Raw genomic sequence first — 26,405 nt, 5'->3', positions numbered from 1 at the left:
GATTACTTTATACGCATTTCTGAGCAAAGAGGCAAGGAAGAGGGAAGTTTACTTTAGTACCAGTTTGGGTATATTCAAGAGACAAAGCAATCATTGTCTTGCTGATAGGCCAGTTCACACGTATTTCTTAGTAACAGTATACCAGATTGTCAGTGAATAAGCAGGGTAAACAAAGCCTGATCTACCCTTTTCAGCACATACACAAAGGAAAACAGTGATGTAGTTTCTAATAATTTTTGTTTACTGTGAAGGTCTATTTTGTGAGCTTTGGGTCCATGAACCTCCAGAACTCAAAAAAGAGAAAGTAATTTTTTTTAAATTCTCCACATGAAAGTAGCTGAGCACTTTCTCATTCAGAGAACAAATAACTTCCCCTTACATTACCATTACTATTTACAGTAGTCTTCACACCTTTCACCCTCCACCCATGCAATATGGACAAAGAAAAAAAATCCACGAACGTACTCATCATACACACTGTGTATGTAGGTACGTAAACAGATACTCAATCCTTAAGTTGGATACAATTTGCATTTAGAAGATTTAATTCTTTTTAGAATATCTGTAATTAAGTACATTACAAAAAGGAAGGACAGACAGCAACCATTTAGACTAAAGCTGAATTATGTAAGAATTACTGCAGTTATTTTCCACAGTCTCGGTCTTACATCAGCACTTGGAATGAAACTTCCACGTTTCAAATCACTGACTAAATACTGAAGCCCAACAGTTGCACTTCTATTGTCAGCAAATACAATACTGGGGGGGGTAAAGGCTCTGATAAGGATCAAGAAAGTGTTATTTTTAAAAATGTCTGACTTTGTTGTATTATTAGTTGCTAACTCTGGCAGCTTTGTTAGAATTTAGGTTACAAAAGTATCACTTAAGTATAATTTCTGATACTGGCAATTTTAGCTGAATTTTTGTGATTACTCACAAGGGCTTGGGATGCTCCCAATTCCATACCTTCAGAAATCTTCCTTTTCTAGTAAATACTATACTACTGAAAACTACTTCTATTAAGCTAAAATTTGTATAAGAAAGCTTATTATAAACAATGACTGGAAAAAACCTTTCAATTATTTACAGTGATGACAAATCAAAATTCTAAACTTGAGTTAAAATCTCGACTCTCATATTACACTGAGCAAAATTATGTAGCTTGATTTGTACCTCCAGAATTCCAAAAAACCCAAATAATTTGAAAGTAGGTCAGGGACAGAAGAGAATTAATGAATTCTTGAAGGTTGTATCACATAACTATTTCTCAAATTACCCTCAAATAAATCCATTGCCTTCTTATGATATTGAGAGATGAGTTTTGGTGAATCTTTTATAGCTTAAGAGTTTGTCTGCTATAGGCTATCATGCTGTTGCCTTTGCTGCAGCTGCTGGAGTACAGGTCTGTATCTCAGTTACTATTTAATGCAAAAAACATGTAAGTTCAAGCTGTTGATGACAGTGGGTTTATTAAACAAAGCCATTGAGGTAGGGAATCTCTTTTATGTTTTTCAGTCAAGTATGATACAGGGACAATAACCTCTAGCTGAGCTCATCTGCTGCTATTTTTAAGTATAAAGCATCAAAATCTTTCAAAAGTACAAAACAATAATTTGATTTTTATAAATGGGACATAATTCATTCAGCATGCATTTAAAACTTACCAGAGTAGATTTGATACCAACGCTTTCAGCTGCCTGAAAAGCCAAAGTGAAATTTCTTCTCTGCATGAGATATAAAATCAGTGTTAGAATCCAAGGAAGTACTACTTCAAACATAATAAAGCAGTGTTAAGAATGTTCATAGTAATGCTGCTACTTTTGTTTCAAATGGAGTCTATAATTTGACCACAGTAATTTAAAAAGAGCCATAGGAATGAACATGTCCCAATATAATCCAAAAATCTATGGAAAATTTTTATGAATACCTCATTCAGAAGATAATGCTGAAAAAACATTGTCAGTGAAGAATGACTGAGTTATAAAAAGCTAAAGAATAAGTTATTTATTCTTTAAAAGCAAAAATAAAGCAAAAGTCTTCACGTGCTATTGAAATATTCTGATATCTTATTAGGAATTATCATTGATAATACACCTCCAGGTAACACACTAGTACGTATTAACTTTAGTACACTAGAATACAGACTACTCTGCAGTCTTGACATCTTTTAGTTAACCTTTATTTGTTACATCTCACTTGAGAAGAGCATCACAATCACTTATGAGAAAATAGGATGAAACAACATCCTTGTGATATTGAGATGAACAAAATATGTCAAGATACAAAGTTGATGGATTTTAAATCTTTAAGCTTAAACACTCCTTGCTTCCAAAATGCAAACTGAAAACACTTCCCAACTGCTTCTGTTAAATAAAATGCCTCAGACTTAAATTTATGACCTTCTGTTTGTTTTTTTTTTTTTTCTTACATCTGTTCCAAAGTTCCATTTAACCCAATGATCTCATAATATTAAAAGGTTAAGAATAGCAGCAAGGTAGTTTGAAGTGTTTCAATTATGACTCCTAGTAATGTTGGGGTTTTTAGAATGCAAATTTGTTCATTCTTCTTTATTAACCCATACTCATTATACAGTCTTGCAGTCTCAGGAATGGGATTTTTAATGTTGTACCTTGTCCTGGCTATTTAGCTCTTGATAGGGAATATGGGCTGGGAGGTAGGTATGGAGGACTGCACAGAAAGCCAAGCCATCGTTCCAGCTACTGCTGAAGTTTGTTATGTCGATATTCTTGAAGGAGAAAAAAATATAAATAATATTAAAATCATAATCTAACAAGTATTAGTTCTACCAATCCACCAATACTTATGGGGTTTTTTTGTGTTTTGGTTTTTTTTTGTTTGTTTGTTTTTTTTTAAATACCTTTGAAGAAATCAGCAGAGAAAGTGAACAGCCTAATACTAAAGTTCTGTGGTACGAAACCAAAATCCACTACTACAGAGAACAGCAAAACAAATTTAGTGATAAAAAAGTCAGTTATCTTGTATATTAAATCAAAGTAATATTAAGGCCCCCCCCAAGTGCAAAATGTGTGTGTTAAAAACTGTGAAATATTGTGCTAGAGAAGGTAAGAGTATAGATTTGGTACAACTGTACACACCAAAATAGAAAAGCAATCAAGTTAGAACTGTACGTCCAAAATCCCTGAAGCAGACCATGTGGCAGTATCTCTGTTAATGTAAAATTTTACATTTCTGTTTCTACTGCATTAATATCCAGACAAAATTTCTACTGATGAGGACAAGTATTTTCTCTTCTAAACAAACCATTTCTGTACAGAAACTTATGTGAACAATATCACAAACAAAAATTAAGTTTCAGTTGGAAATAAAGACGTTCCAACAGATTTAACACTGACAGCAGCAGGGAATCATTATCTTTGGGATTGGAACTGAAATTGTACTCTTGATCTTTTAGTTCCAGTAGGAAAGTCAGTGGCACTGGTAAATGCATCTCCTGAGACTGTATGCGTTATTGTAAAAAGAGTCAGCCCAGTCCAAGAGAGTTATGAACAAGATCCCTCAGTGACCTTTTAAATTGACTTCCAGCAGCCAAGTATACAGTAAAGAATGGTAAATAGGCTAAGTGGATAGCAGTCAGTTTAACCTTTAATTAAGAAACAACCAGTAACAACTACTCACAGTTTATCTTTTAGACCTTCATGGAGAAATATAAATATGCTTTAATATCTAACACACTTAACTGGTCTTAAGCAGAAGCCAACGAGCTCCCCTACTTAGTTTTTAAAATTTTAATGTAGCAGGAACTATAACCTCCAATCACAGAATTGCAGAAACACAATCACACAAGTAAACCTTTCACCTGGCAGCAATTTTAATAGTCATCACCTGTCTTTGACAAGACACTAGAACCTGTCATTCCTAACGCAGAAAAATCCACCCGGAATCAGTGTTACTGTGCCACACAGGCTGGGAACGAAGGCAGTTGTATTTCTTGTCAAACCAATGATTTGGATTACAAATGGAAAACAACTGCAATCCCCTCCAAGAGAGGAAAAAACCAAAACTAAAGGCAATTTCTAGAAGAATGTGAGGGAAATTCCATTTCCTGCTCAGCTTTAGCACTTTTTATACAAAGTCCACCAAATGCAGGTTCAGACTCTGGTGACGTAAGCGTACGTGCTCGGGCTCACAATGCCCAAGGCAGTGGTCTGAGCCTCGCCTGCGGTCCTGCTGCCTGCTTGCAAACGGAAATGTCATTGTTGGAGACCCCCAGTCTGTGGGAACGCGTTCTTCACACAGCTTCCTCAAGCCACAGGGGTGGGAAAATTTAAAAGCAAAAGAAAAAAAAAAATTAAGCTCTTCCTCCTTTCTCCTCAAGAGAGACAGGAAATTGGATTTAAATTAATGCTCGGTTAAAACTTTTTCAGTGTTACTTAAATTAGGAAAAGAAATGCAATACACAGTACAAGGCTTTCTGTATCAAAAATAGCGTGACCAGGGAAGTGATCGTCCCCTGTACTCGGCACTGGTGAGGCCACCCCTCCAATAGTGGCTTCAGTTTTGGGTCCCTCACTCCAAGAAGGACATTGAGAGGCTGGAGCATGTCCAGAGAAGGGCAACGAAGCTGGGGAGGGGCCTGGAGCACAAGCCCTGTGAGGGGAAGCTGAGGGAACTGGGGTTGTTTAGTCTGGAGAAAAGGAGGCTGAGGGGAGACCTTATCACTCTCTACAGCTGCCTGACAGGAGGTTGGGTCTCTTCCAACCTAAATGATTCTATGAAAAAAAGGAAAAATATATCATATTGTTAAAACCAATAAATTCCTACCTGTGTCTGTTTACAAAGTTACTTTCTGAAAAGTTCTTTCCCCCTACGCTGTAATGAGTAATGCCTTGGGTCACATCTGTATCATTAAGAAGGACAAAGGTAGGGAGAGGGGCTTTTTCTTGCCTGTGGGCAAGCTAGTTATAAAAATCAAATACAAATGACCATGTTTCCTTTGCTACACAATCTACCGAGGGAGAAAAACTCAGTCCTGATTTTCTCCCCTGGGCTGAAATCGTCTCCCTCCTTCCTCAGGACAGCCAAATGATGTGGTGAGGAGAAAGATTACATTGGCATTGCCACAGTTAGGCTAAACACAGATCTGCTCAGACATACAAGCATGCATTGAGCCAAACTATTAAGAAAAATAATAATCATACTAGTTAAAGGTACTGAAGAGCATTAGCACATTTTTAAGTCTCAGGTCTACAAGGGTAGATATGACATTCCTTATTAAAGGAGAAAAGCTGAAGCATTGCTGAATCTGATTAACAGTTTCTAACACAGGCATTTCCAATCTAGTGACTTAATGCTGGACATAGTTCCAACAAGTACCTGTTGAATTGGTATTATGGCAGAATATACCTGTTTACCATAGACCGAAAGTCCATTAAAGTCAGTCACTTGTCACTGTACAAATACAATAAAGTTTGATAGTACCTTGCCTCACAGAGCTTAGAATGTCTTTTTTCTCACCCAGGTTGCTCCATACATTTCAGAGGAAGTCCAGCGATATTTATTTGAAAATCTAAGAGTTTGAGCCTGAACACCAGCATCACTGAAGCACAGATGAGATCTCAGTACTGAAAGAGGGGTGGAAGGGTACACAGCCTTCAAAGTGAGAACAATAGCTTATATTGGAGATGCGAGAGCACAGAAAAAGGAGAAGCAAACAATGCAATACCGTTAAAGCAATGAGCTGGAATAGTGATCTTTGCAACAGTCAGGATGGAAATCAACAGGCAAGAATTGCATTCCTCAAAATTAGAAAACAGGACACTGCAGCAATGGGTATGAGATCATCAGAACCTATACCTGGGGTTTGACCCTGTCGATGAAGAAGGAAGACTTGTGCCCAGAATAATGAAGAAAGAAATTGCAAGGTATCAAAACAGTCTGGTTAAGCTAGAAAATAGACCTAGAGAACAACTGGGGCTGAAGACAGAACACTCTGCATGATTTAAAAACCAGAAGGAGTGCTCACCTCCAAAATCCAGAGACATTTTTCATAGTTTAATAAGTATATTCCCTCACCCCAACATGTGAGCAAGAAAAACAGGATGAAGTTGTGCTGAAAACAGTAAATGAAACTAAAACAGGAGAAAGTAATCTTCCCTTAAACACTACAAACTAAAAAATTAACTTTAAATATTAGTAGCATCCATAGAATGTTGAATTTTTAATATAAACATTGGAAAAACTAGGGCCAGCAGTGACAAGACAAGGGGTAATGGTTTTAAACTAAACCAGGGTAGGTTTAGACTAGATATAAGGAAGAAATTCTTTACAATGAGGGTGGTGAAACACTGGAACAGGTTGCCCAGAGAGGTGGTGGAGAGGCCCCATCCCATCAAGGCCAGGTTGGATGGGGCTCTGAGCAACCTGATCTGGTTAGTGGTGTCCCTGCTCCTGCGGGGGGGTTGGACTAGATGACCTCTAGGGGTCCCTTCCAACCCAAAACATCCAAAAAAAAAAAGGGCTAGTTACAAAAGTTCGCCTACAAGTTTGGTTGGTTCTCAAAAATAGCTTGGAATACCCTATTTTTCTACATCTTCCTGTAGGGTCCAGCTTTTATTATTCAGACAACAAGCAGAATACAAACCCATCATCCAAGAATCTTAATATATCCAGAGAAGCTGAATTAAATACAACGGAAGGAAACAATTAAAAGGGACTGGTTTCTGTTTCCAATTGCTCTGAGCATTATGAATTATTATTACCTCTCAGACTAGAAAAGTATAATATTGGTCAGACACTAAAAAAACAAATATAGAAACTGGACAGATTGTCATTTAAACTGAAAATTTAATTTTTTATGTAGGGCTTTGAGCACATAACTGGCACATTTAAATACAGCACAATTTTATTTCCCAAATGCTTTTAACTACTTGTGGTTTTTTGAAAAAGCTTGGTCAGTATAATGAAATCAATCTTGCATTAAGCTCTTATTTCTCAAAGAATTGACGGTAAACAGAACATCAGCCTAAAATCTCTGACATAATTTCTTCTTTGTTACTGCTTTTATTAAGTAATTGCCTCTATTAAGAGAATTCTGCTGGAATCTAATCAGGAGTTTTTGCTCAAGCTATTTCAGACCACAAAGTATTAAAGCAATTGAAGGACATACTTTCAGATAAATTGTCAAATGAGGAATAAGCCTTTCTAGACATAAGTCATCTAGAAAGAGATGTATCAGTCCTTGTCCATTAATGTTATAATACTTAGGATGGGAGTGAAGTCACCTCTAGGATTTGGGAGAGATCTTTTTTAAAAAAGGCAACTCTAACAAGGGGAGTTAAGCAACAGGCTGCTGTCATAAAAAGATCTGTGGAAGTCACTTTCCAACCAGAAATAAAAAAAACAGAGTTAAAAATTTGTAAGACTTTTCTAGAGACAGAGCATAAGAATATAACATTTTACATAATCACACATACCAAATTCTCTAGTCCATTCTACAGCCGTGACAAAGAGGGGAAAAAAAGATGGTAGTGGAACAAGGTGGTGGATCCACAACCAAAAAACATTTCAAGTATGACTCAAGCTCCTATTAAACTGCAAAATGGAGGGTAGGAGCAGTCACCGCAAAATGAGTGTTCCCTTGCGCTCACATAGAACAAAAAAAGAGTAAGAAGATTCTTCCTGAAACAAGGTTGCAATGTAATAGGAACAAAACAAGCCATCAGCTTAGGCTGAAATACAATAGTGGTTAAACAGTAAATGAACTGGATTTGAAGATTAATCAGAAGTGCATCCTTGCAGCAAAGGCAAACTGTACCCCAACTAGAGAAACCATGCTTTCTAACTTACAGTTACAAACTAAGAACAAAGCTATTTTAACTATATCTTCAGTGGACTTGTCCACAGCTGTCTTCAATTTCCCTGAACTATGGGTATTACAATTTGAGCAGAGGAGCATACTGTATAGCAGCTATTTCTCCATCCCTTGCTCTGCAAAAGGAGAGGTTCCCACATCCTAACTCAGTTTGGCTCACAAATGAGTTAGGACATGGAGAAAATAAAAACATGTGTCTATGTCTCTGTTGTATTAGTTGATAAAATAAGTGGGCTGAGAAAGCAAAAGCATTAACATGATTCTGTACTATAATACATTAAACCATTAAAACAAGATTTGAGGTATAAGTGTACAGACCTTGGCAGGCTTCTTCCCAAGGCAGAAAATTAGTATTAAAAAGCTTTTAAAAGTTTTTAAAGACACATACACACACAAAAGAAGAGAGTGTTCATTTAAAAATTTAGAAAGGTAAACTACAAAATAACTGTTATCCACATTCCATTAACGATTGGACTTGATGATCTTAAAGGTCTTTTCCAACCTAAACGATTCTATGATTCTATGAATTGGGATTCACTGATTCTCAAATAGTGGATTAAAGCTGAGGTTATCAGTACTTCACACAGTAGGTGAGAAAGTAAAAGTCTTTCTGGAATACACTTATCAGCAGTCCCAACTACTGCCTCTTCATTCCCAGCTTGTGAAAAGGCAGTAAATGGCAAATATAAACCATCAAAACCCTTAAATATTGACTGTTAATGTTTCTTTCCATATAAAAGACATGTTATTCTTCAGTTTGGGCACAAAAAAGAACATAAAAGCAGCAGTAATTTTCAAAAAACCCAGTAATAGCTTCAGACAGGAACATTTGAAGCACTTACAGAGACACAGACAGCTTCATAATTTATTCTAAATTTTGTCATAATTAAGTCTAACAAGTTGACATTTCTCTTGTATCAGAATCCAATCCAAACAGAAAAAGGAAGCATGTCCTTCCTTAACTCAACAATTTTTGGCTAAAGCATCACAGCTTAAACCAAGGAGAAGTGTTTTGGCAGCCTGACTACTTTGATGAATCAACCAGAGAGCACCAGGGAAAGCATGCACACCCTGGAATCATTATTTGAACACAGGCTTACATAAGCACACAGTCTTGTCCTCTTTTTGTGCTTTTTTTAATATCAGTATAATACTGAGTAGAATATGGTTTAGCTTAGTGTTGATAAAGATGTGTATGTAAGAACAGATTTTTTAAAAAAGCAACCTGAATCATCTTTTACCTTTAGCTTTGTTATTCTACACTTACTACTTAAGTACAAATGAAAGCATTGCTTGATTTCAAGGTAGGTTCAGCACAGCATTACGTACACATACATTCATACCCAATCGCACTGCTAAATCACTAAGCAATTTTATTGTTTACTGCTATCATGTAGATAATAAATTTTAATTTTTTTGTGAGACATGTAGCTTTGATCTGTATAGGAGGTAGAAATTATGTGGTCTTTCCAGAAAAATTCATTGCATGAATTAGAGGACAGGTACTACAAGGCTACATTAAGGAAGTCTTCCAGTGTATCTGTAATTAGGAAGCATAGAAAGCTTAAAGAGAGGTTTAAAAAAAAATTTAGTCTATTCTTGCTGCTATCTTGTGACAATTATTTTTTTGGTGTCAGACTTCTGGAAGTGAATTATCTCTTAGAATGCTGACGAAAAATGGAAAATAAATTGAAATATTGCTGTAGATAAGAATGGGTAAGGATGTGTGTATCCTGTTTATTGGTCCCCTTCTTAACATGAAACATGCATGCTCACATCCTTTTTTGGATTTTTATTAGTTGTATACTCAAAGCGAAAGTAGCTGTGTTCCAGCTAGGGTAAATGCTCCATAACAGCTGGACTGGATTATTTTATGCTTTGAAGATATCTGGAATTTATGTGCAGTGTCATAAAACTGTCACATTTCAGAGGAGCCAGGATTCTCTTCTCTCTGGAAAATGCAGCACTTGGCACTGTACTCTGAATCAGTATGTCAGATCCTGAGTAAGCTAACACATGATCAAATTTCAAGTATTTTGTGCCTGTTCATCTGAAAACTAAAGGTGATTCGTTCCTCCTTTATCTAAATGCTTAAAAAACCCACACCCTTGAGAGTAACTCTCCTCTTTCATGGCTTAGGGATCTGTTCAGCCCTGAATATAATTAAACGCAGTAACTTAGTGAGTGCAATACTGTCTAGACCAAACAGGCTCTAGATGAAAGTCAATACAGAACCTGCCTGCTGTTAGGTCTGCAATGACCTTCTGCAGATTGCCATTCTCCCAATCTAAGCTTCAAGGAGAAATTCTGCTTGCAAGCAACATTCAGTATATGAAAAACAATGATATAGTAAGAGGAAAAGCCATACAGTTTTTTACATCAGTAAGAATTTATCTTATTTTCATTGGCTATTTAAACCTTATTTTTTTATTGAGGTAAGTCTTTAAAAAATACCAGATTTGGAACATAGTTAAATATTGTTTTATCACTACATTTCAAGTAATCTATTCCTTTATTCCCTTCCAAATTTGCTTGAATAAATCAAGAAAACTGTACAATGAAGTAGTTTATCATGTTTTTTTAACTGGATTAGGTATTAGCTTGTTTATCATAATGCATCCTTTAAAAATTCTGTTATGTGGAACTATATATTTGTCAGAGGTGGAAAGTGCACTTTGGTGTAAATGTCTGTGAATGTGTGTGAAGGGTTTTAAATAAAATCATTCCACTATAACAGGAGGCGAGAGGGAGAAAACAAGACCAAAAAAGTGATTGTTGTTGGCATCTGCTGAAGAAGGAAACACATCTTTCCATGTTGGCAAAGGCATACTTGAAAAATACTGGATTGCTTAATTAGATTTGCATTAGAAATGAATTTTCTTTTCCCTGTTTCCAAAATCATGGCTTAAATCTTCCAGGTAATTTTAGAACTTGTTACAGACTCAATTTACAAGTATTTTTCCTTTAACCTGGTATATTTATAACTAACTAAATAATAGCTAACATTGATTCAAATCAGTATCAGGATACAAACTGGCGACTAGATAGAAAGCGGACCTACTGCTTTTCCTACAGAGGAAAAGGCTGGGATATTTAGGACTCCTCTGTTCTGTGTGGCTCATGCAGCAGCTCAGAGACAGAAGATGGCTGGTCAGTCAGCGTGCAGGTAGCTCTAAAAAGCACACACTGGCTCTTGCCCAGATGCTAAGCCAAACAAAAGCAAACAATGGTAGAGAAGAAAAAGAAGTTGTGATGATAGGAAATGCTGGGGATAAAAGGGAATTGTGGCAGCATAAAAGACACTAGGAGGAGGTGGAGGTAAGAAAAGGTACCCTGTCAATATTTGGGTGACAGGGAAGAAGGAAGAGAGCTAGAGTACCTTCAGTAGGACTGAATGAGGAAGGGAGATGTTAATTATTCTGATGCTTGTTTACTGCTTGTCAGTTTTGAAACCACACAGTTTTAAAATTAAATTAAAACTCAGCAAAGCTTCAATTAAAAAAAAAAAAAAAAAAAAAAAAAAAAAGATACTTATCTGGCATTGATAACACTGTTGAAATGCCAGAAAGCTGGATAAGCACTGTTCAGAATTAATACAGTGCTAGATATGTTTAAAACACTAGAACACCACTAACTTGCATGCTGAAAATAATCAAATTCTGTACAAAGAAATGAAAAATGAGCATGCAAAAAGCAAAGTTAGTTTTTGGAGAAGACTGTCTTAATGTACCTTCCTGATATTATCCTACTCTTTCAAAAGAAGGCATGCATTGGCTCTACAGATGCTATATGCTCAGTAGCAATACAAGCAGAGAACCATACTACAGTTGCTAAAGCAAGTACAGTAAGTCTCAAAACCTATTCTTCTACTAGTGTTTGTAAAACTCAAGTAATTATAAGCAGCAATCTATATAAACAAAAGTATGCTCTTGCATATGCACACCACTGTAGAATGAAAAGTTTGGAATATTTTCTATTACTTTTCCTAACCAGATAAGGAAGCTGTCAAATTAATCTTTCATTTCAAGACAATATGGGAAAATATTTTTGCATTCAGTTTTAGAGGATTTATAAAGAAATATAACATCCTGCCTTTTTTAAAATGTGGGGAAGGAGAAGGGCTCTTTCCACAAAGAAGCTTATCCTCAGAAATAGCACAGTTTAGAACTAGACGTGCCACAGGAAGAGGGGGGAGGGCTTATATCACAAGCCTGTCCATTGTACTGAAAGACGACTTTTCCTATGGATGGGCGATCATCCTGTTATGCGGCTCTCAACTTCCTCCTGCATTGTGAGTCTCAAGTCATGGAAAGAGTAAAGTTCTTAAACTGAGGATTGTGTTGGGAACTCCAAACACTTTCAATACAAGTTAACCAAACAAATACATCATGGTCAGACTATTAACATCCTGGTTTAGTTTGCTGAAGCCACTATTCTTTTGAAAAAAAAAATAATGTAATCAGGAGAACTCTGGATAGTTATCTCGTTAGTTCTTTTGGCTTCTGATAACATTTGGACTATCGAAAAAAAAAAAAACCAACTCTGGAACCACAGTAGAAAGCCAAGTTCAAAATGCAAGACAATGCAACCTTCACAAAACAAATTCTCCCTAAATAGACTAAATGGGAGCACACTGAAAAATAAAAAAAAAAAACAAAACCAAAACCAAACCACCCTACACTAATTACCTATCAAAAAAAAATAATCTCTGAAATCCAAGAAATGGTACTTAACTGCATTTGGGAAACATTAATCTAAACCTTAAGTTCCTAAAGTTTCAGTTACAGTTTCAAAAGTACAACCTGTAAAAGCCTGCTTTACAGTGCCTCAACAGGTGGTCAGCTGCCCCCTTAAGAAAAAAGCTATTATCGACATGGAGCAGAGTGACTAAAGAGCTATTAATGTTAGGTTAGGACTTGTAGCATGTGTTCCAAGAAGAGAGTACAGTACATACCAGTGCCATTGCAATCTATGCAGTCAACTGTGGAGCAGCCTGGTTTATGCCACTGGCAGATTCTAATGTGTTGCAGCTACGTTAAACAGCTCTACAGTTACCTGATAGCCTTCTGTTTTTTTCTGGCACCACTTCAGCAAGGCATTTCTCTTGGATCCTCCATATTCTCTTGCTAGGGCAGACAAGGGATCTTTCCTCTCTTCCCTAGGAACAAGGCAGAAGTGCAACCTGGAGCTTATAACGTATCTTTTGAACAGAAATATATATTGTAAAAGCTTAAAAAAAAAAAAGGACAAATTATTGTCACAGTGAAAGTAGTAGGGTACAGCACTACTGACTGAAAAATTAAATACAGATAAATACCTGCAGAGACTTAAGAGTTATTTTGGAGTAATTCTTTCATTAGAAAATCATCCTTCATTTTGCTTTAAACTTTTTTTCCTAGGTCTTTCAATCTCAATGACATTTTTTTGTAAGAGTTCAGAAAATTAAACTCACAACGTGGTAAGTTTCAGCTTGAACCATTAAGCTAACTCAAGTGACTTTATTTTGTATTTAGAAAGAGAATAAACTGATGTTATCTCTTTTGCATCTCATGGCTGATTACGAATGTCACCTTGAAACAACACGTTTGCATATTAGCAGCATGCCATTATTAACAGAACACGTGCCTGAGACCTGGAGTTCTTAAAAAAGAAGGGGGAGATCTAATGAGGTTGATCTGTCATTTGATATACTGGTACAATAATGATTCACTTCTTTTGAAATAAGATCCTTCAATTACCAATAAAAGCTATCAGTTAATTTCACTTCCAGTTTGTCAAGCTATCTTAAGTCATTTTTCCTTTAAGGAAAGATTGGGGAAGAAAAGAACGATCATATGCAGGTTGACCAGTTTTTCACACGAGTCTTACATAACAGACATATCTTTACCAGGCTTCAGAAATCAGTGCTTAGATTAAAAAAAATATGTATTATAGAGGTTAACACTTTTGTAGTGGCCTGGTTACACGATTCAGTGTTTCTATAGATACTCTAGTGAACAGTCTCTGACAAAAAGACTAGGTATTACACCATTATGGAGCCTAGTTACTGGACAGAAAGTGTGCCAGCAGTTTTTCTTATTTTTAATAATTTCCATTTGGAAAATTAAAATAAGATAGCTGTCAGTGGATCCATACTGCAAAGATTTCCTCATCTGCCATCTTTTAAAGACTTGTATGCAGAGGTAAGCAAGATTTGCACAACATCCACAAATATGATAGACAAAGGAGTAACTTAGGGTATTTCCAAAAAGACATACAGATTGTATACATTCACTCTCACATCTTTAGCTCTTTGTTCTTTACAACCCATTTGGTGACTGGAAAGAGGGGTGGAGGATGGAAAAACATAGTATTTTCAGTGGATACTCTGCTGCAGCTTTACAGGTAGCAATACTGCAGGTCCTGCTAGGGGAAAAGAAAGCATCCAGGGAATGTGGATTTCTTCATGTATGTGTGCTACCAGCGGAACACCAGAGACTGTTCCATGTATCAGCATCTGTCACTCAACACATAAAAGGAGAGAACACGTGCCAACATACAACAAAATGTTCTAAGACACTAATCTTAAGTATACAGATTGCAATTTGCTTGGCCAGCCTTCACTAAATACAGTTGGCAAGATCTCAAAGTTGCTTAGAAGGAGATATCAGTGGTGGCATTTGAAACATCCATGAAAATATATGCATAGCAGAACAACAAACAGGAAACAGTAAGTGCCTTTCAGTATGAAAGATAGCAGTATGAGCCTTCAAACCTAACTGCTAATCTCAGATTTAACACAAGGAAGTTGCTAATTTTAAATATGAAATAAATTATCTGAATTGGTTACTCTATCTAAACTTCATAGGTACCACACAGCCACAATGATGCTTCAATAAATTCTGTACTTCAGTTCTTAAATCAGTACATATTTCAACAACCCAAACTGGTGTATTTTTTGCATTGGTGATTGAAACAAGTAACAATGGGATTGCATATTCAATCTACAACTAAGATTATGCAACACTACGAGAACTTTAGAACAGGGGTTTGGGACAGCATAGGAGAACTCAAATTAAAAGCTCCCTCTCTTTACGCTAAACATACCGTTTAGCCATGAGGGAGTACAGCCTGTTCTCAAGTTCCAGTAAGAGCACATGGTTTATATCAGGTTCTCACAGTTATGAAAACACTGCTGAAGAAGTGTAAGTTGTATGGAGACAATGAGAAATGGTTTGACATATAAATCTTACAAGTTAGTATATTAGGTCCAAATCAAAGAGCCAATGAAGTTTCAACTAGAACAGGGAACAGTAAACTGCAAGTATTTGCTTTAGTGAACTACAGCATTAACTGTTTATTTTATAAGAACTTTCAGAAAAAGGTAGGGAGAAAAAAGAATTGAAGTCCAGCAGTGACATTTTGAGGGCGGTTCCAAAGAGCATGCTCATCACCGCACACCCACTGCTGCAGATACCACTGCCAAGTCTTCTTGTAGTGCTTAGCATTGCAGTCAGTGGTTGGGCAGCATAGTAATGATACCATAGTTATAACTGTACAATTTTACCTTGAAATGCCACACTATTTGCTACAGTCTGCAGGCTGCCATCAATGCAATTTTATACATTACCAGTTCAAAGTTCATATACAGGTGTTTTAGTCTTTTTTTTTTTTTTTTTTTTTTTATTTCTGGATGTACTCGGTCTAAATTTAGGTGCAAACAGACACAATATTAATTTCTGCTGGTAAAGTACCCACAGATCCAAACTCAATTTAATTTCTGCACAGTGAAAGGAGAGCAGCACTGAGGCATGCCTCAGCTGATTTCAGGGAAATAATTTCAATAGCATCCGCAGCTGTAAATAACTTCACGATTTTATAATGTAATTATTATATTTTGGAAATGTCTCAGAACGTTAAGGGTTTAGTATTTCTGCTGCACAAAAGCTTTGTCAGGAAACTCTGTGTTAAATGGTCTTGAGAAAGTAATTTAACCTTTGTCTGCCAGTTTCCCAATCTATGAAGCAGGGCTAAGTACATACTTCACTCGCATAACATGAGGCTTAAATACCTTGAAGTCCTTTGACTGATAATGCTACAGATAGGAAAAGTTTTAAATTTATCACAGACCTATCTTTTTATCTTACTAATGAATGGGGGTTGCCTGGCCATTTGTTACTTAGACTTGCATTATGATTTCATCTGTGGGACAAATAACCCAGGCCTGTTCACTCATGGCTATTTAGAAGACTTGGCAGTGTCTGGAATTAAGACCTAGTTATGCTGCTTTTTGTCTTTGGCTGTGATTACAAAAGTTAAGGTTTATCATGTGGTCTCCCTAGGTCCTGGCCACTCTGAAAGATTTGTTCAACATGCCATAAGCTCATTTCTTGAATTTGGCTTCATGGTATTTTGAACTGATATGATGCTATTATTTAGCAGCATGACTTAGCTTGGTCTTCTAGTGGAGCATAAAGTTTTGGTGTTAACCTCATAAGCTCTAAAAAAGCCTAACTTCTGGTCTAATGTCTACATACACTGAGCTGCAGAAAACACTTTCTGAAGCTCTCAAAGATTATCGAAGATAGTTATCGTATGTGTGGCAGTAGAGTCTGCAGTCATAGTGCCAATATTATATACTAGATACATACAGACAGATAGCTGTGAAATTAATACATTTCAGTGCACCACAGAAAAGGGTTTTTACCTTATTCGACTTCTGGTTGTAGGGGTGACTGATGCTGTAGGAGAAGATGAGAGTGACAGCTGTGGTGAGGTGGTACCCATTGCCATGAGCGATGCTGGAGATGCTCCATCAGGTGCACTGATATCCCGTTTGATTTCTTCACTACTTCTTCGAGAGACTAAGGGGGAAAATGCCCATATATTTATCATTTGCAAACATAAAGCCTTTCAAACTCATTCTTGTTCTCTGACAAGCATTAGTTCAGAAACCATGCATGGAAACCCACATACAATACTAGGCTTCAACATTTTTCTTGAAACTTCCCACTTATGAAATATCAAGGATTTAGACTGCACTACCAACATGTCTGATCAAGCCTGTATCTTGAAGCAAAGAAAATCTGATGAATGTGTCTTAATGGAACATTGCTACTTCCATTTGAAGGATTTTATGAATGAGAAGGAATTTTAACACCAAACCATTTAATTTTTCTCTGATCCATGTAGTTACACTGCTAAGCTTCAAGTATTTAAGAAAAATAAAACCAAAACAGTTTAGAGAGGACAGCTGCTTTACTTCCACTTAATTTTATTCCAGAATTGGCATGTATGTGATGCTCTGGATATTAATTAAGTATCATCAGCAAGCAAAACAAAGATTGACCTTAGACCATTCAGCCACATTCTACAGACCCTGCTTAATTTTATCAAAGCAGAAACAATTTTTCCTTTGAATGAAAGCACAAGCATTATGCTCTGTAAAACTAAATTTGGAGTAGTTACGTTTTCTCCACCTGGAAGAGTTTCCAGTTAAAAGTATGAGGTTTGCCTTTTATACCTAAGTAGTCACCATTGTTGATGTTTGTGCAAATCAAAGATGTAACTCTCCACATACATCAGAGACTTATTTTCTAATGACTATGGGCAAGTACATTGGTTTAGAAATACTAGATATAAGAAGTTGTGAAAAAACACTTTTGGGTGGATTTTTTTTAGGAGAAATCAAAATGATCTGAAACATTTCCTTCTTGAAACCATTTTCTCAAATATAGGTGTTTTAAAAAATATTTCTCTCAAATTAGTTCTGCCTAGTTTATAGAAAGTATCATTTTCACAGTATCACACTATTTATACTATAAATCTTAACGATTTGTTTTTAGAGGCCCCTGCTGAGACTGAGATGTCAGCTTGACAGTAAAGTAACACTCTACATAAACGTCTATTTAGCAACTCTACTTTTTAAAAATCCAAAGTTAACATTAAATGTGCAGCAACCACTACAAGTAATACTAAAAATATTTGTAGGTTATGCCGGTCACAAAATGGACTATTTTAAAATGATTCATTGCAAACATTCTTTTGTCCTACAGAATAGGTGTAAGTTTTGCTAGGTCATATGCAAAAACATTTATATACATTAGATAATGTATAATGATGTATTTGTTATCTAGTAAGAACAATCCTCCTGTTTTAAACCATTGAAAATACTTCTTTCCACAGACAAAAATGGAATTGCTTAATTAGAGGTGAATATATGCTTCTCTGACTCATTCACTTAAAAAAAAAAAAATCCTACATCCAAGCAGTGAAAGGTAACAGCCAGGAACAGTTTCTTTCCTCACATATACCTTCCACACCAAAATTATTTGTAATATAAGGAAAGCTGACAGATGTCAACTGTTACACACATGATTCATACTCATCCATCTGGTATGATCGTTCAAGTCATATATGCAACAATAAGGAGATGAGCAGTTAAAAAAAAAAAAAATCTCTTCAGTTCCACTTGATGCAATAAACTATTATTTTAGCACTGGACTTCAGTTTCTTTCCCCAGATATTTCAATAGAAAATTTGAGCATTGAAAAATAAGCTATTCCAAATATCCAAATAGTTTTTTTGACATGAGTTTGATGGTCTGAAGACCAAAGTTTTCTCTTGAAAAAGTAAAGTATATCTGTAAGTACAGTGTTGAAATTAGAGTTCCTGATTTTACTAATCATCTGAAAAACATGATATTACCAGAAATAGATTTGGCACTTTCCATAGCGGGTACTCTTGGCAAAGACGCTGGCCTGCTGGTAGAAGATGTTCTCAACAAATGTTCTAGACAAAGACAAAGAAGAGAGAACATCATTAACAAAGATTCCAGTTAAATGTAAGACATTTAAGTATGAGTCATGAATATTGTCTCCCAGTGCCTGAGTTTGGCTGGTTTTAGTGAGATCAACTGATTTTATCTGTATGGAAGAGAAGACCTAAATTTGCTCATTACCAATAAAGATCACCACGAATACATCATGACCTTCCTAATCCTTTTTCCCTAAGGCCTCTTACTAATCCACTTGCCCTGGTCTATAAAAAATGAATTGTTAAACCAAAGGCTAAGCAAGGAATACCCTTTTAGTACATGGCCAAAAATATTCAATTTGCTATTCATCATGTGGATTGGTTTGTCCCTCGTGATTTCCCCCCCCACCCCTTTGGTTTCTTGGGTTGGGGTTTTATTTTTTAAATAAAAAGATGCTTTTTTTTTTTCCATCCCCCATGCAGTAGAGTCAAAAAGGTGCCTTTACATATTGTAGGTAAAGATTAGTTCTGCCTACTGCCAATGAGTAAAATCAAACTACAACAAAATTCATTTTCTGTAGCATCAAATCAAAACTATTTCCTGTTATTGAAGGAATATTCCTTCAAATCAAACCTTTATACTATAAAGAAAAGGTTTATAGACTCCTACGTAGAAACACTTAAAGGCAGCAATTTGAATACAAAAAACCATGACATGAGCGAGACCCCATTCATTAGTTGAAAATGTAGAAAGAAATATACAGAGACACTTAAAAATATATATGGCTGTAAATGGAATTCTGTCTGGCATATTCTCTTTTTGAATGCAGTCCTGCTACTGCATTAACTGACAAAACACAAAAACTATATAAAGCATACCACTCATTTTGTGTTTAAGCTTATGTCTACACATGAACTCTGTAACAATTAAAGAATTCTAAACTATCTTCCTGGAAAGGCATTTCAATATTCCTAAAAATATCAAAGTTTCTAAAATTAAAACTCCAGCTGCATTGTACAAATAACCTCAATATGCATTCAACAAAAGCAAGAAGGAAATCTGGCACATACAGACTATTATGAAGTGCTACAAAAAAAAAAAACCCAACCCTTTAGAAAGCATCAGACCTCAGGAATACCAAATTGAGAGGAAATATTCAGCCTGGAGTCATATGGGGATTATCTTGAGAAACATCTACAAAAAAAAAAACCCTAAAGCAGGCATAAATCAGAGAGCTACACCCACCACATGATAGCCATTCATTCTCACAGGAAGAGCACATTGTGAACAGTGTTTTGAGAGACAAAACAAAGTTCACAGAACAGGGAAATATTGGGAAACAGATAAATCAACACTCAATTCCACTCAATTTTTTTCATCTGGCTCCTGAAGATTCAATACTTAATAAGTTTATGTTTTTTTATTCACATGCAATGCAATGCCAACCATCATCCTTGTTCCATTCTGGGGTGAAAAAAAACCAAAACCAAACCACCACACAATACATAATGTAACCGCAGAGCTGTGCATTTTTAATATTTGGAAGACCCTGAAATCACCTTACCTTGATTTTGCAAGTGATCTCAGTTTATGCACACATTAAAAACTGTCAGAATAATGCCAAGTTATCCAGATGCAATCATGATTTTGTTGAAAATTCAAAAAAGTATCTTTATGATATGCCACCATGTGTGATGAAATATAAATAATGAAAACTTGAACTTGAAATATTCTGTGATGCTATGAAAGTATTATGGCAACAAAAAGTGTGTAAGTGATAATACTTTGGATACTAAATGATACAAAATACAAAAAGAAGCATTAATGGCATTGCTAAAAACAAAGTTTAAATGAACTTGAATCAATACCTTGAACAGGGATTTCAGCATAGCTTGGTCTTTTGTCTGTCAGCGTAGCAAGGGGTTTTGAAGCTGAGATTGGTCCACTTATAGAATGCCTCTGAAATGGAAGAATACTTGTGTCAAACATTATCTGAAGATAAAAAATAAATATGGAATTGCAGAATCAGTTTTAGAAATTCAGATACTACATTATTACTGCTTTAAAAGAACTAAAAAAAAGAACCTTTAAAAATACTTAGTGAAAAAGGGCACGTCCTCTTTACTTGTTGCTTTTGCCAATCTGAATGTATGTACACACACTATGCATTGATATTGTAACATTTACTCCTTTAAATTCAAAACTGTTCTTCAAACCAATGTTGAAAATGAAGGTTGTGAATTCTCTTGCAGTTTTTGTATTCATTTTCACCTTCATTTATATTTTGTTTGTAAAAACCTGGTCCAGTTAAACTTGATGTGTTTATTTAAACTAATACCATCTCCTATATGTAGCTAAGATTTTAATGCTTGATTTGCGTTATTAACGGATGTCTTTACAGCTTCATGGCTTTTCCTGGAAAATTAGGATAGTGGTGTATTGGGCGTAGTGATACAAACTACCCTTGGGCTAAGAAAAACCCTACTGAAAAAACTTCTTTATTCAGAATGTCAACAGATTTTGTTGCCACCTATTTAACTGAAATGCTCTGTGAACTGAAGAGACACATTTTGTTAAGTATTTGTCAAATATGTAACAAAATACAACTATCATTATTTTTTCTTTCTAAGGTCACCTTGATTTCTGTTCTGCTCTAAACTAGCTACAAGTGTATTTATTCAAGTTTTATGTAAAACATTTAGCAATGTATGGCTTCTAGCAGCTTGAAGTGCAAGTACATGATCGTGGATGCGTTAAGTCTTGCACACAATAATTGACCACTGGATAGCACTGAAATTAGCGTTTTAGCATCACACAAATGAACTGTACAATGCAATAATTACCCTTGTGCTTACTGAAACTCATATTCAGTTACTGAAGACTCAGGGAAGACCATCCACAATTATTCTTTTTTAAATTAATAATTTCAAAGAGCCTATTGCAAATTGTAGTACATTCTTTATTCACCCTGTCCTTCCTATCAGATTCCTATATTTATTCACAATCAGTCCAGTAATGTGTTTACCCTGAAAACTCTCTCAGCTCTCCATCTGGCCCAAGATTAGATGAGAAGGTTAAATGAGCCTTATCTTCATAAGATAATAAAGGTCAGATGTTTCTCATGCCAAATCATGTAGGCAAGACAGACAAATCCAAAACTGTGATAAAAAAAGTTAACAGTATACATTTTGCAGCACCCTGTAGCACAGACAGGATTACAGGGCTACTTATCCATCATTTAGAATCAAACTAGAGTTATGCTTTTGTGCTAGAAATCAAGTGGACAAAAAAACCAACTGCCAACCATCTAAGAATCTACCTCCAAAATACAGCATGAAGAATTTCATCACTTTATGTATCAAAAGTCCTGCACGTACACCACAAAGATTATTCCTTTAAATGTGCAGACAAAAGTGACTGCAATTGTGAGCCACACACAGAAGTGCCTATGACAGCTTCCCATAAGATCTGGTATTTCAAACTTGCATTACCTTTAAAGTTGACTTCACTCACTTCGGAATGTTTTATTTTTTTAAATAAAGGACAAGGATGCAATCAAAGTGAGTGGGATTCCCCCCCCCCCCCAAAAAAAAAAAAACCAAAAAAACCTGTAACAGAGTTAGATAACGAGGTTAAAAGAGATATTTCACTTTGTCATTTTGCCTAGCTTTGGGATTGTCCTTACAAAGACCAGGTAGTACAGAACTTCAGCCAGGAAGCAAAGGTATGTACAGAGCAGGGACAGTGCTAGATAACCATATACCTTTATCACTTTCTCAGCTTCCAGATATCACTTAAAAACAAACATCCTTTACGGATATTGTCAGAAAGTGGTCGTATTACTCAGCTGATAGCTTGTTGTGTACTGGTTTGTCTCCTTGTTATAGAACAAACTGTTGGTCTTTTTGCTCCTGTTGACACTGCAGACAGGGCTTACCTGCTCTGTTGCTAGTTCCTTATTACATATCTTACTATTACAACTACCAGTAGTAACGTAGTGACTAATACACAGCAAGTTAGAGGAAAATGAACCAACTAATGCTTATCTAGTTCCACTTGGCAAGATCTACATAGTAGTAACAGTGCCCAAGCCTCTTGGAGAATAATTCTTCCTGAAACATTTTGCAAGTTTTACAAACTTCTGCTTGACTTGAGCTTTTGTTGAATTTGCAGATCAGCTATTCCTCATTTCACTTACAAAAACAATCAAACATGTATGGATCCTGCCAATCCCTTTATAAATACCTTTTTTTCTTCAACTAGAAATATATTCTAAAACTCACTTAACTGCTAAACACCATTTGTCCTTTACTAGTGTTCATACTCCTCAACACTAAAAGAAAGGATCCAACATTCAGAGGAATCGCATGCTTTTGAGGCTACCCATGGAGGCTACTAATGGGACAGAAATGACTAAACATGCTTTGCAATCAGCAATCCTCTTCTTATTCATCCTACACTGAGGTCTAGCAGAAGAAAATGCTATAAACTTTAAGGACTACTTTTGATGTGGTATATGAAGAAAATTGTTCACAGAGTTAAGTAACATGTCTTTATGTAGCAGTCTCTGTATAACATAATTACAGTAACAGATAAAGATGCTAAGATCAAAAGTTACTTTCTCACAGCCATTTCTAATTTGAAGATTAGATTAGATTTGTTAGCTACCTATGACTCTCTTCAGATTTTTCTGTTTGTTTTCCCTTTTTTTTTTTTAAATAAGATGAGTAACAATTCCAGAAGAGGAACCAGCACACAGGTGAGATAAAAAAAGTAAAAGAGGACAAAAACCTGACACTTCCAATTTGAGGCAGAACTATGGCAGGATGAACTAATCCCTTAAACCCCAAATATTTTGCTTCTGACTCTTCATCCTTGCACCCGTTGCTGGCTATGGAAGGAAACACGGTCTTCAGCCACTACCAGCTACCTATTCCTGATCACTTTGCACTTCAGTACGTACTTCAATGAAGTACTTCACACCAATGCACCTACACATGGCAATTTCAAAACAAACACAGTTCTTCGCATATTAAGCAGTAAAGATATAGAAGTCTTTGTCACTGAATTGCTTGGAGCTTGAAAGTTTACATGCTCAAAGCAAAGCAGGACATTCATTGGTGACCACGTCTACTTCAGAGAGTCCTCCAGCTAGAAAATGGAAAAAGAAAGTACTTGGGGAAAGCAGCAGATATGTTCCTTGTCCTTGTATTCCTCTCTAGGCATCTGCTTTGGTCACTCTCAGTGGCATACCAGACCAGCTAAGCTTTGGGATAACCCATCAGGATTGTTTTTACATTCTGAAGAGCATTCTCTTCATACCTCTCTTCCTAAACTGTTTTGCTGTATGGTAACTAACAGCTATGTTCCACTGCAGGCTTGGACCTGAAGCCAGAAAGGGGTTGGTTGGTTGGTTTTCAGTTGCAAAAATGTATCCAAGAATGTATATCCTTATACATATATATATTACAGCAAAGAAAAACAAACAAAGCAAACAAGAACTCCCCAAGACTGAAGAAATTCATGACAGTCCAATTTGAAAATGAAGTGAATGAAACACGTAATTCAGAGAGGGTACAAGTTGATGCATCTGTACTTGGAGAATCTTTTCTGTAACCAATCCATCTTATCATAATATCAAAATTGTGCCAGTTTCTCAGTGGGAGCCCATGTAAGTATTTCCCCTGTGATAGTATTTAAAAGCAAGTGAGATGAATGATAAGAACTGCAACACCCATGCAGAGATTGACCCTTCCACCCTCACTCAAGATCTTAAACCATGGATGACTTCTATAAGGTGGGAGCTGATAGGTCAACTCACATAGTGACTATGTATTAGAATCTGTCTTTTCAATTGCAGGAGAGCAAAAACCATGGACAAAAAATACAAAAAATTTGCATAGAACACAACAGTAGAAAACAAGGTAGTAACATGAAAATAAAGAAAAGGTGATGAAAATTGGTTTTGAACCCAAACCCTTTCCCTCTTGAGCAGAAAATATTCTTTAAATGCAATTTACATAATTGAGGTCACAAAACCCAGTTGCCTTCTGCATAATTACAAATACAGAAACACAGAATGGTAAGGGTTGGAAGGGACCTTGGGAGATCATCTAGTCCAACCCTCCTGCTAAAGCAGGTTCACCTAGAGCATGTTACACAGGACATCGTCCAGGCGGGCTTTGAATATCTCCAGAGAAGGAGACTCCACAGCCCCCCTGGGCAGCCTGTTCCAGTGCTCTGCCACCCTCAAAGTAAAGAAGTTTTTCCTCATATTCAACTGAAACGTCTTATGCTTCAGTTTGTGCCCATTGCCCCTTGTCCTGTCGCTGGGCACCACTGAGAAGAGTCTGGCTCCATCCTCATGACATCCACCCTTAAGAACTTACTTTCAAGAAAACCACCTGCCTTCAAAAAGACAACAGAAGCTGTTTTCATTTACACGCCCTCACCTTTGCTTTTCAGGCAATGTTTCGCACTAATGAGTATCCAGCTGTTAATGACTTGATTCTATACCAGAAGTTGAATTCAAAATTGAAAAAATTCTGGCAGATTGAGAACTTCAAAGAAGAGCTGTAAACCTGAGCAGGTTTGCAGTATTCTAAGAGATTACTTTGGTTCATGGTTAATTTACAGGTAAATAAAGTGAAATAAGCCTTAAGCTTCATCAAAAAGTCTGCTGTCTGCCAAAGCTCTGGTCTAGCCTTTTAGAACATGAGATTAAGTCTGCCTCTTCCTACAGGAACACAGAAATAAATGTGCCAGGGGAGGTTTAGATTAGATATTAGGAAAAATTTTTTCACAGAAAGGGTTGTTAAGCATTGGAACGGGCTGCCCAGGGAAGTGGTTGAGTCACCATCCCTGGAAGTATTTAAAAGACGGGTAAACAAGGTGCTTAAGGACATGGTTTAGGGGTGGAGAGGTACGGTTGGACTTGATCTTAAAGGTCTTTTCCAACCAAATTATTCTATGCTTCTGTGAAATAAACAGAAATATAAAGACAGACTGGTAGGAACAAAACATCTGTCAGAGAACTTGTCACATTTAACTACTTCAGAAAACCTCCATCAAGAGTGACTGAGCTACAGGAAATAGCAGATGCTCTCACAAAAAACATTTTAATTCTTTCTCTTTGCTATTCATTTATTTAATGAAATTAATTCTTAAATGAATAAAAGCTGCACTAGTCTGAGCATAGGAGAACAGTCAGTCTGTTCCAGGTATTGTTCCTTGAGCACTAAAAGCCAATATGGATACAGATTCTTCAGTGCACACAGAGAAAAATTATTACCAAAACATTACGCTGACCAATAGTAAAAATCAAGTTTTGGTATTTCTGGTTCATAATATCTTGAAGGCAACAGGAGAATTACTGACATTAAAGGAATAAAACATAGTACATTCTTTGATTTTTCTTTGTGAATCTGGTTCCATCCGCTTTGTCCTTAAACTTGTTTGCTTTTGCCAAAATCTCACTTCACACAATGACATAATAAAACCAGCAGTGATCTATAAAGCTGAGTATTAAGAGTACTGATGATGCAATCTTAATGTACCTAGGCTTCTGTAGCAGCTGAAGAGGGGACAGGACAGAAAACAGTACAATCACCAACTGGCCAAACTCTCAGTCAGTACAAAATGAACAAAGATAATCAATTCACAGTGATTTCATTCCTCTCTGGTCAGGTCTGCTATCGAATGCACCATGGGATCCATTTATACTGATGACTGATGACAGATTCTGCACAGATCTCAGTCCCTTGCCCGAAGGAGATTATGGCTGCTTCCATGCCAGCCACAGGACTAAGAATTGACAAA

At 36.3% G+C, this 26,405-nt stretch overlaps 1 protein-coding gene across 4 annotated transcripts in view; it reads right to left on the bottom strand.

Annotated features, from left to right (window-relative positions):
* Positions 1-26,405, bottom strand: part of SPECC1L (sperm antigen with calponin homology and coiled-coil domains 1 like) — a 74,461-nt gene that overhangs the window by 8,036 nt on the left and 40,020 nt on the right. For all 4 annotated transcript variants that reach the window (XM_035898535.1, XM_035898534.1, XM_009643088.2 and 1 more), the window contains 6 exons: positions 20,456-20,546; positions 18,539-18,622; positions 16,539-16,695; positions 12,908-13,010; positions 2,630-2,746; positions 1,665-1,724 (listed from right to left, as the gene is read on the bottom strand). In XM_035898535.1, coding sequence (XP_035754428.1) covers positions 1,665-1,724; positions 2,630-2,746; positions 12,908-13,010; positions 16,539-16,695; positions 18,539-18,622; positions 20,456-20,546 — 612 coding nt within the window. The remainder of the gene's footprint in view (positions 1-1,664; positions 1,725-2,629; positions 2,747-12,907; positions 13,011-16,538; positions 16,696-18,538; positions 18,623-20,455; positions 20,547-26,405) is intronic.

Source organism: Egretta garzetta, unplaced genomic scaffold, assembly GCF_000687185.1.
Source record: "Egretta garzetta isolate BGI_Z169 unplaced genomic scaffold, ASM68718v1 scaffold447, whole genome shotgun sequence".
Classification (NCBI taxonomy): Eukaryota; Metazoa; Chordata; class Aves; order Pelecaniformes; family Ardeidae; genus Egretta; species Egretta garzetta.
Note: the sequence above shows the minus strand (reverse complement) of the source record. Positions and strands in the feature narration are given on the sequence as shown.